Here is a 12,080-nt window from a genome sequence, read left to right on the forward strand (position 1 = left end):
CAGTGGTGGTGAAGTGTGAACGGCGCGCACTGCGACTTGTTTGCGCCTGCTGCAGCTGGTACTCCATTACTGCTGCCTGCTGCTCACACAACCTCTCCAACATATGTAACGTTGAATTCCACCTGGTGGGTAGGTCACATATGATGCGATGTTCCGGAAGACGTAATCAGCGCTGCAGAGCTGCAATGCGTGATCTTGCATTGCTGGAACGCCGCAAGTGAGCGCACTCTATGCGGACCTTGTGAAGCAGTGCATCAAGATCCGGATAGTCCCTCAAAAAACTCTGCACGACCAAGTTGAGCACATGTGCCAGACATGGGATGTGAGTGAGGTTGCCTAGGCCCAGAGCTGCCACGAGATTTCGGCCATTGTCACACACTACCATGCCTGGCTGGAGATTCGCTGGCACAAACCACACGTCGCTCTGCTGCTTGATGGCATTCCAGAGCTCCTGCGCTGTGTGGCTTCGATTCCCCAAAGAAATTAATTTTAATACGGCCTGTTGACGTTTGGCCACGGCTGTGCTCATATTGGTCACCATAACAGGTAACCGTTCACGGGTCGATGTGGAGGTAGACCGTGACGGCTCCTGCAGCGCTGATTCAGAGGAACTGGAGTATGAGGAGGAGTCAATGTGTACAGACTGGATTCCTGCAATCCTTGGAGTTGGCAGAACACGTACAGCGCCACTCTCAAGATCTGTACCCGGCTCCACAACATTTACCCAATGGGCAGTGAGGGAAAGGTATCATCCCTGTCCATGCTTACTGGTCCACGCATCGGTGGTCAGGTGGACCTTGCTACTGACGGCGTTTTGTAGCGCATGTTTAATTTTTCCCTCCACATGATGTTGCAGGGCAGGGACGGCTTGCCTGCTGAAATAAAATCGGCTGGGCACGTTGTATTGTGGGACTGCCAATGCCATAAAGTTACGGAATGTGTCAGTCTCCACCAGCCTGAATGATAGCATTTCAAGGGCCAGTAGTTTAGCAATGCCAGCATTCAGAGCCTGTGCTCGGGGGTGGTTTGCCGAGTATGGGCGCCTTTTCTCCCATGCCTGTGCTAACGATGGCTGTAGACTGGCCTGGGAGTGTGAGGATGACTGGGAAAGTGGTGCTGTGGGTGGAATTACACTGTGTCTCTGTACAACAGTGCCAGAGATTCTTCCATGGCGATCCTGTGAGGAAGCCGAACCAGCTGTGTGTGAGCTGGAGGAAGAGGCTACAACATGAGCTGAAGAGGTGGTAGGTGGCGCTGTAGGTTGGCCTAGGTCTTCAGTGTGTTTTTGTAACTCCACCACGTGCTTGGTCCGCACATGTTTCCACATATTTGTGGTATTGAGGTTGCTGACACTTTTCCCTCTTTTCACCTTCTGATTACACAGCTTGCATTTGACAAAGCAAATGTCATCTGCAACTGTGTCAAAAAAGGACCAGGCACTGCAAGTCTTGGGAGCGCCCGCTTTGGATTTTGGAAGAGCCATGCTCCTAATGGGTGCCGAAGTGGAGGCTACAGGCAACCAAGTCTGCCCCTCCCTCTCCCTCCTTTTTGGGCTGTTCGGGGAATCTCTTCCTCAGAGCTGCTCCCACCACCTTCCTGTCCCTCACGCCATGATGGGTCAAGGGCCTCATCATCTACACCACCCTCTTCAAACAACTGCTTCTCCTGGGTAGTCTCGACAGCACAGTACGCACCAGAAAGTGGCACCTGAGTCTCATCATCAGATGCGTACTGAGGTGTGCTGCTGACCATAGGCACTGGCCCACACGCCTCTTCAGATTCAGAGAGACAAAACGGTTGCGCATCGCTGCATACTACCTCTTCTTCAAATTCTCGAATTCTGCTTGGCTGGCCCCCTCTTTCCAAGCCAAGAGATTCAGAGAACAGAAGCAGAGATGGCTCCTGTCCAGGGCTCTCTGACTGCCTGGGCAATTTGGCAGGTGGTGAAGAGACAGATGGGTGCTCTTCAGTGCTCAGGACCTGAGAGGATCTGGAACTAATTGAAGTCGATGCGTTAGCTGCCATCCATCCGACAACGGCTTCAATTTGGTCCTCGCGCAGCAGTGGGGTACGGCTAGCTCCTACAAAGCTGCGCATAAAGGACTGTTCCCTGGTAAAACTGGGGGATGCTGAGTCACTGGTGCCCGCAGCAGGCACAGAATCCCCACGTCCTCTCCCTGCAGGCACAGAATCCTCACGTCCTCTCCCTGCAGAAACTCCACGCCCACACCCACGCCCACGAACACATGCCTTACTCCTGCCTTCTTCATCTTGGTAGACTGATAAAGATAGGCAGAAAAGTACTAAGGGCTTAGTGTGCTTATTCCTGAACAGCTGCTAACAGGTATAAGAAACACTAATTTTATAAAGTGTGGACTAGACTTTAATATGAGCTAATGTGGCCTACACAACTGTAAAGTGGAGTGTTTGGTGAACTTTATTTAGGTTTTTTTTGGCACAAAAAGACACTGGATGTGCCTAAAGATGTAATAACGATAGTATCACAAACTTTTTGTAGCTATTACAATGTAGGAAGGTAACCTACAATGCAATAGATGAGGCTGCAAAAAATAGGCTAATACTAATCTGGCTGGGGCTGCAGGGCCCAATGCTGCAGAAAGGCTCCTCTAACTACTCCTATATAGTGTGTTTGGAACCAATTTAGCTGAATACGGATGGAACCACCACACTAATAGGAGAAATCAGGAAAAATTATGAATTGGCAAAAAAGGACAATGTATGAGGCAGTGACACACACTGAGTGCACTACAACCAGACGTGGTTGAAGCACACACTACAGGGTGAGCTGCACTCACACACCAGACTTTGCAGACAGCGGTGAACAGTACAGATGCAGAGCACTGTGCACTAGCGCTGCAAGACCAAAAAAAATTCTCTATCTACTCCTATATAGTGTGTTTGGAACCAATTTAGCTGAATACGGATGGAACCACCACACTAATAGGAGATATCAGGTAAAATTATGAATTGGCAAAAAAGAACAATGTATGAGGCAGTGACACACACTGAGTGCACTACAACCAGACGTGGTTGAAGCACACACTACAGGGTGAGCTGCACTCACACACAGAGACCTTGCAGAAAGCGGTGAACAGCACAGAGAACTGTGCACTAGCACTGCAAGGCACAGCGATTTATAAAGTAGCTTGGGTAAAGCAGAATAGACCAAATAGGTAGCTAAAACTGTCCCTCAGAACAACAGCGTTCTATCCCTAACTGAATTCACAGCAGAGTGAGCTCAAAATCGCGGCGGCGGCTTTTATAGTGCATCATGACATCATTTCAGCAGCCAATCACAGCCATGCCATTAGTTAAGATACCTACATGCCTAACAGGATGTGCCCACACTTCTTAGGATCCTCATTGGCTGAATAAAATGAAAATGGCTCATTGCATTATGGGAACTTCCGATTCCGGTATACGATATTGCAAAAGTATCGGAATTAAGTATCGGAATTCCGATACCGCGAATATCGGCCGATACCCGATATTTCAGTATCGGAATGCTCAACACTACTTATGGCAAAATCATCTGATACTCTAAATGATAAAATGGTAAAATGAATTCACTGTTTTTATGCTATGTGTAGACCTGAGAGAGTGATGCATGACACAGTGATTCAAAATGTGACATGGTCAGCAGTGGGCATAACACAATAACTGTTTAGACTGGGTAACTCTGGCTTAAACAAAACTTGTGCGACAATTCAGTGCCCTCTGCATAAGAGTGATAGTCTCAAAGTGCCCCTTAAGAAGGGCCAGTCACACAGTACCATCTAATTTACTATATTACTATTGCCCCAGAAGTACTTTTATGTTGCAATAACCTCCAGCTACCACTCATTGCATCCATTGCATGAATTTTATGCATACACTGGAAGTAAAACCTTGTAGAATATCTGATCTTATAATTGTCTTCTGAAAAAAGACAATCCATGTCTATATGCCCTTTTATATGTCCTTTCTATGAGCCACGCAAAAAAGCTATATAGCCAGCCGATGATTTGAATAATTGGCATTAAATGTTAGTTGGACAGGGACGGCTTATCAAATGATTATGAGGTCAGCATTCAATTTTTTCACTTAGCAATATTTGCTTTTATCTGCATTTAAATAGTTTCCTTAGAGCATAGGAATTTTAGCAGCATAGCATTTTTAATCGCTTAACCAGTGACATGGAAACACTTTGGCGCTGGAACACTGAATATTCTTAACAGCTAAAATTGTATTCATTGCACTTTAAATCACTGTGGAAATATATAAAATCTAAATGAATTATTCTAATGTGTATTCTGTTACTTGTACAATTTTACACATTTAAACTCCATGTTTTGTAGAAATATTCCAAAGAAGATGAATCTTTTAAAGAGGTTAGTTTCTACAGACACACATTATTTGTACATGAAAATAGAAGTCTGTTAAAATCATCTGCGTTACACAGTTACATATAATTACATAGGTTGAAAAGAGACGTAGGTCCATCAAGTTAAACCTTAGTCCACCAATTGTACATTTTGTCAATACCCAATTCTTTGTTTGAAAGAGATATTTATTGATGACACTTGGATTCTAAGAGAGTCATCATGGTCTACAGTAGCTTCACAAAGTAAAGCTATTTTCACATAGGACACAAATTCTGCAGATGTTACTGCGGTATCTATGGATTTACAGCGGACTTTACTCATTGCATTGCGTATCCAACCCATGTGATTTAGCATTGCTATCTAAGAAGTAACATTTCTCCTTGCGGAGAGTGACATGTTAAGCATGTCACAGTGAGGAGGCTTTTAAAGCCGCAATGCTCCTCTGGGACATATGCAAATTGTCTCTTCAGAGAGGAAGAGGACTAGAACTCTAGTTCCACCTATGCGAAGTAGCAATCCTAAAAGTCAATAGTGACTTTTGGGATTGTGTCACTCTCTGCAAGGAGAAATGTTACCCCTTAGATACCAGCCTGACGCCTCTCTCCCAGCCAAACCAGAACTCACACTTTGCACTGACGAGGGGCGGTACCCTGAAACATAGTGCTGCAAATTGAGTTTATGGTTCTGGCTTATATCCTAAATCATGTGATAAGGCTCGTTAAAGGGTCACTATAGACTTTTAGGATTGCTACTTCCTGTAGGTGGCACTAGAGTTCTAGTCCTCTTCCTCTCTGAAGAGATGATTTGCACTTTTCATTGCAGCACACAAGTTTCGAGTTACAACTTTACCACTTAGGATGTTGGCTTTAACCCTTTCACTATCCTATTAACCCCTTGAATCCTTAAATAACACACATGCCTATACAAGTATTTACAACTAAAGTATAATTTACTGTTTTATTCCAGAAAAAATCAAACGACAAAGAATCTTCTAATCAGGTTGGTATATGATAAAACCCGAAATACTGCATATTGTTTGCTCGGCAACCTCCCTATAAATCAAACACAGTGGTATAACAGACAACGGTGGATACACAGCAATGTCATATTTGTACCTTCATAGTACAAAATTGCAACAATAATATTAAGTGACAGATTATTGTCATTTCTAAAAATCACAGTTCAGCAAACGGTATCACACAAAAGAGGGTTAGGTACACAGCTCAGCAGAGAGTATCACACAGGAGAGGATTAGATACATGGCTCAGAAGGCAATACCACATGAGGGGATGAGGTACACAGCTCAGCAGAGCGCACCACACCGGAAAGGATTAGATACATGGCTCAGCAGACAGTATCACATAGGATAGGATAGGATTAGATATGTGGCTCAGCAGACAGTATCACATAGGCGAGGTTAAGATTTACAGTGAAGGAAATAATTAATTGATCCATTACTGTTTTTGTAAGTTTACCCGCTGACAAAGACATGAACAGTCTATAATTTTAAGGGTAGGTTAATTTTTAACATTGAGAGATAGAATAGGCAAAAAAAATCAAGAAAATCACATTGTATAAATTAGATAATTTTTTTGCATTTTGCAGTGAAAAATAAGTATTTGATCCCTCTGGCAAACAACACTTAATACTTGGTGGCAAAACCCTGGTCAGCAAGCGCAGCAGTCAGATGTTTTTTGTGGTTGATGATGAGGGTTGTGCACATGTTGGGAGGCATTTTGGTCCACTCCTCTTTGCAGATCATCTCTAAATCATTAAGATTTTGAGGCTGTCGCTTTGCAACTCAGAGCTTCAACTCCCTCCATAAGTTTTCTATGGTATTAAGGTCTGGAGACACTCCATGACCTTACTGTGCTTGTTTTTGAGCCACTCCTTTGTTGACTTGGCAAGACTAAAGATGCATTTACACTGAAATATTTACACTTAAGATGCTATTCTTTCTTAAAGTGGTTTTCCTATGAACAAAGTACATCTTAATTAATAGAGCTTGAAATAAAAATAAGTTCCACAATTGGAACTAAATGCAAAAAAAATGTTCCTGTTCTGAGATAATCTTATACATGTGCCCCTGCTGTGTACTGTGTAATGGCTGTGTCTGACCATAGAGGAACATGGTCTGATCATACCACAGCTCCTGGACAGGGGAGGACATGAAAGAGAATATACAGACAGGACAGCAAAGGATCGTAGTTGCTGCATTCTGCAAGGAAAAACATTTCACTACCTGTTTAAAAACATGTTTTACCTCACAGAAAGAAACAGTGGCGTCTAAGTCTAAATCACCTATTTGTCAGCTAATTCTGTTCCAAATATTTGTGTAAAATTGTGGTCTATTTTTTGGTGCACGGTATTGCACATTAGGACACACTTTTATTCCAAAAGGCCACAGCCCTTTCAATCAAGCTATGACGTATTGTTGAACAAGAGAGAGAAAGTGTCTAATGGCTCGCTCACACCAATGTTTATATTGACGAGTACTATCTGATTTTTTTATCAGATATCACTCGGACCAATGTTATTCAATGGGGCAGTGCTGATGAGCAACTTTTTTCACTGACAGAATCTGTCTGTCAGCCAAGAACTTGGGGGCACTGACCATAAAAAGCATAGAGGAGACATAGACTGCAAGTGCAAATAATTTGCATATCATCAAAATACGAAACAGGTCAGTGGGTTGCTTTGATTATTTTCAGCTTGACCATCTAAATAGCGCATGGGAATCTAATGTAGTTAAATAATTACTGTGACTTAATATTCTTATGGAAAGCTTGTGATTTACCGCAAAATTAACGTCTGACCAAGTCGTGGAGATATTCTCGCAATGATTTTTGAGGAAAAAGTTTCATTATTGAATACCATGGAACATGGCATGAAAAACCTTCTAAAATTTTTCTTATAAATAGGGTACAATAGAGAATCCCAGAAATTTTTTGTACTATATTAAGTGGATTGTCTAAAGATAACCCCTTATTGATATCATCACACTGCAGCTCAAAGTAGAAACATTAATACTTATCTCCTAGACTGGCGTCAGTTCTCAAATATCTGCGATGTGTCTCTCAGTGGTTACATGGCATAAACAATGTCACGTGACCACTTTGATGAAATAGTGAAGTCTGCAGCCAATCAGTGACTGCTAATTTGCTGTAATAGTCTTGTGACATATGTTACAAGATCACAGGGCAGAACAGCACAGTCATTGGAAGACCGGCCTGGGAGGTAAGTATTAGAGATCAGTGGATCGATCTGTGGAGGATCAACTTTAAGTCGAATTTCCTGAAATTTCATGTGAATTCTAAAACATTAAGATTCAATTTGCGAGGGTGGCAAAAAAAAAAAAAAAGAGCAGAGGGTCCCAATGGAGCACAGCTGGGCGCAGGACTGGCAGTTTGCACACCAGAGTTGGATTTTATCTCCAAACTAACTGGATAATTGGATCATACTGAAACAACATGTCTGTCTCTCAAATTCTAAGTGATATACTTTCTGATCAATTTGAAGCTTCCCAGTATTGAGATTTGAGGCAAATTTAGTTTTTTTTTTGTTCTGCCGAGTGGAACTATTAAGAAGGGATTAGAGGACAACCAGAAGTCAACAACCTCTTCAAGTCTATCAACAACTTGTAGGTTTAATGCCATGGTGCTAACTTTAAGCTGCGAGGTACTGCGCTCATGCAGATGTCGTTTCTTGATCAGTGTTATACCTAGTGCAGGGTGTGAAAGAGACATTGATGCCACTTGGATTCAAGGAGAGTCATCATTGTCTACAGTAGCATCACAAAGTAAAGTTTTTTTCACATAGGACACAAGTTGTACGGTTGTTACTGCGATTTCTATGGATTTACAGTAGACTTTACTCATTGCATTGCGCAACATGTGATTTTGCATTGCTGCTCACGAGTTTCGGTTTACACCTCTGCCACTTGGATGTTGGCATTAACCCCTTCACTATCCTATTAACCCCCAGAATACATAATAAACACACACTTTTATACAAGTATTTACAAGTAAAGTATGATTTATTGTTTTATTCTTGAATAAAATTAAAAGACAAAATATCTTCTGAGGTTGGTGTATAATAAACCCCAAAATATTTAATATTGTTTGCTCGACAAATTCCATATAAATCAAACACCGTGGTCCTTTCATGTACAGGGCCAGATTTCAATAATTTCAATATACATTGGTCTTTCTTGGGCTTGAAACCCCACACAAAATGCCTTAATACTTATCTGGGGCACGTGATTGGCTGACAGATCTATCCAATCAGCACAATCATTTCTCTGGCCTCAGTATTACTGGAGCAGATGTACTAATTTACTGGCTAGAGGTGTCTCCATTATATTTTCTGATACACTGTGTATCATACAAGGTCCAAATAAAGCTCCATTCTTCAACGTAAAAAGCAATTTAGAACCTCTAGTAGCTATGTCTGACTTGATCTGTATTAGTTTTTTAGTTATTTATCTTTAGTCTTAGATTTTCTCATTTTGGGTTGACCTTTTCTGAAACAATTATTAGTTTTCCATGGGGTTATGGTTTAAAGTTGAGATATTTACATTTATGGACTCTTGTTCCTGTTCCCGTTGCCCCGGCGCTGTTCCTCTGCTCCTGTCTCCAGTGATGACATGACGTCATCACGTCAGCTGTTTCACTCGCTGATTAGTGGAAGAAAGGGCCGGCGGCGCCATCTTCCACCAATGCAGTCACCGCTGTCAGTGGGTTGCGGTGCAACAACAGAGGGCGGCAGCAGCGCAGACGGACAGGTGGGGGAGGGCACGGTGCGGCCAGTGAGTCACTGTATTCAGCCCACGGCTGTCTCGGTCTGCTGGTCAGACGGGGACAGCCACAAGGCCGGATGTGGCCCCCGGGCCGCACTTTGCCCAGGCCTACCGTAAATGGCAAAATGAAACATCAAAAATGGAACAAATGCAAGCCAATAAAATCAAAATCTTTATTATTAATATATTAAACGCACACAATAATAACAAAATAAGGAAAGAAGAAAAAGTACACCACAGGTAATGAAAAAATGGCAGATATCACCATAGCAAAAGTAAAACCATAGTGGAAACCTTGCTGTACTAGTAGTAAAAAAGTAGTTGTAATCAATATAATACAAAAAAAGTAATAGCATAAGTAAATATAATATTAGTATTAAGGATAAGCTACCCGCATAATAATATAAGTCAATACAGATTGTATTGTATACCTTACATGGCTCAAGAGGTACTTAAAACAAGGATGATGGTGAAATTACACCGCACCTTTTCTAAAGAGGTTAATTTCTACAAACACACATTAGTGTACATGAAAATAGATGTTTGTCAAATTCATTTGGGTTATACATAGTGCAGGGTGCGAAACAGATTTTGATGACACTTGGACTCAAGGAGAATGATCAGCAACATCACAAAGTAAAGTGTGGAAATATATAAAATCTAAATGAATTATTCTAATGTGTATTCTGTTACTTGTACAATTTTACACATATAAACTCCATGTTTTGTAGAAATATTCCAAAGAAGATGAATCTTCTAAAGAGGTTAGTTTCTACAGACACACATTATTGTGCGTGAAAATAGATGTCTGACAAAATCATCTGTGTTACGTAGTTACATATAATTACATAGGTTGAAAAAAGACCTAGGTCCATCAAGTTAAACCTTTCTCCACCAATTGTACATTTTGTCAATACCCAATACTTTATTTGAAAGAGATATTTATTGATGACACTTGGATTCTAAGAGAGTCATCATGGTCTACAGTAGCATCACAAGGTTAAGTTCTTTTTACACGGGATTAGAGATGAGCGTTGTTCGACTCGAACTGTTCGCCATTCTCAAATTCGAGCTGTTTTGGGCGGTGTTAGAGCCGATCGGCGAACACGCACGATTTGAGAAAAATTTGGCTGTTCGAGGTTATGTTCGATAACTGTTCGTGCACCAAAATCATAACTGGATTTTTTCTCAGTAATGATGAAAATTAATGTTAATACGCAGTTTGAGTGTACAGCGGGGTGGGGGGAGGGGCAGGGGATGGATCTCTGCAGGAATAATGAAGATCTCCATTTTTTTTTCTCTTTCCCGCATTTACAGTGGGGAGGTGCAATCTGTCAGCCTATCAGCAGCGCACACATGGAGCGAAGTGCTTTTTTTCACACAAGCAAGGGCATGTGTCATTGGCAGTGTATGTCACATGTCCTTGCCCTATAAGACCAAGCCATTTTCCCCGACGCCACCATTTTCTCACTGCTGCAGCTGCGTGTTAGACGGCACCGCTGTTGCTGTGTGCGCTATACCTTGTTAATTTAAAGCCAATTTTCGCACAAATCTACAGATAGCTTGGGAGTAGGGAATAGTTGTGATTGCAGTCCTTTTAAGGACTAGGTTACAGCATTTCCTACGACTTTTATCAGGGAGGTCTGTGCTCTTAAATAGATAGATTGTGGGAGTAAAGACTAATTGTAATTGCAGTCCTTTTCAGGACTAGGTTACATCAGTTCCTATCAGTTTTTGCCAGGCAGGTCTGTGCCAGTGCTGTGCATGTTTTTTTCACAGCATTTGGCTGAATCTAGCAAAGCTCATCCTTTTTGGCCTATTGCAGAGTGTGTTAGTCAGTGGAGTAGCCTATCTGTGTTGCAAGATATACCACCTGTGTATAGAATACCAATTTTTTTACTGCACCTAGTGAAGTAAAATCTTTTGGGCATAGTATCATTCTATTAGTCCATCTATACTGACCTCCATCAGGTTGCAAATTGAATATAATTTTTTTCTGCATCTAGCTCTGAAAAAATATTTGGCCTTCTAGCAGTGTGTGGGACTTGTTCTATTAGTCCATCTATACTGACCTCCATCACGCTGCAAATTCAAAATAATTTTTTGTCTGCATCTAGCTCTGAAAAAATATTTGGCCTTCTAGCAGTGTGTGGGACTTTCTCTATTAGTCCATCTATACTGACCTCCATCAGGTTGCAAATTAAAAATAATTTTTATCTGCATCTACCTCTGAAAAAATATTTGGGCTTCTAGCTGTGTGTGGGACTTGTTCTATTAGTCCATCTATACTGACCTCCATCAGGTTGCAAACTGAATATAATTTTTTTCTGCATCTAGCTCTGAAAAAATATTTGGCCTTCTAGCAGTGTGTGGGACTTTCTCTATTAGTCCATCTATACTGACCTCCATCAGGTTGCAAATTAAAAATAATTTATTTCTGCATCTAGCTCTGAAAAAATATTTGGCCTTCTAGCAGTGTGTGGGACTTTCTCTATTAGTCCATCTATACTGACCTCCATCAGGTTGCAAATTAAAAATAATTTTTTGTCTGCATCTAGCTCTGAAAAAATATTTGGCCTTCTAGCAGTGTGTGGGACTTTCTCTATTAGTCCATCTATACTGACCTCCATCAGGTTGCAAACTGAATATATTTTTTTTCTGCATCTACCTCTGAAAAAATATTTGGGCTTCTAGCTGTGTGTAGGACTTGTTCTATTAGTCCATCTATACTGACCTCCATCAGGTTGCAAACTGAATACAATTTTTTTCTGCATCTACCTCTGAAAAAATATTTGGGCTTCTAGCTGTGTGTGGGACTTGTTCTATTAGTCCATCTATTCTGACCTCCATCAGGTTGCAAATTGAATATAATTTTTTTCTGCATCTAACTCAGCCAA

General features: G+C 41.5%; 1 protein-coding gene across 16 annotated transcripts in view; it reads left to right on the plus strand.

Annotated features, from left to right (window-relative positions):
- Positions 1-12,080, plus strand: part of LOC141165497 (uncharacterized) — a 441,251-nt gene that overhangs the window by 396,608 nt on the left and 32,563 nt on the right. For 11 of the 16 annotated variants that reach the window (XM_073651128.1, XM_073651131.1, XM_073651133.1 and 8 more), the window contains 3 exons: positions 4,359-4,391; positions 5,352-5,384; positions 9,915-9,947. In XM_073651128.1, coding sequence (XP_073507229.1) covers positions 4,359-4,391; positions 5,352-5,384; positions 9,915-9,947 — 99 coding nt within the window. The remainder of the gene's footprint in view (positions 1-4,358; positions 4,392-5,351; positions 5,385-9,914; positions 9,948-12,080) is intronic. The other 5 variants (XM_073651132.1, XM_073651137.1, XM_073651139.1 and 2 more) reach the window with 1 other exon arrangement.

This window comes from Phyllobates terribilis, unplaced genomic scaffold (genome assembly GCF_046119375.1).
Source record: "Phyllobates terribilis strain yellow unplaced genomic scaffold, ASM4611937v1 Scaffold_11__3_contigs__length_659146591, whole genome shotgun sequence".
Classification (NCBI taxonomy): Eukaryota; Metazoa; Chordata; class Amphibia; order Anura; family Dendrobatidae; genus Phyllobates; species Phyllobates terribilis.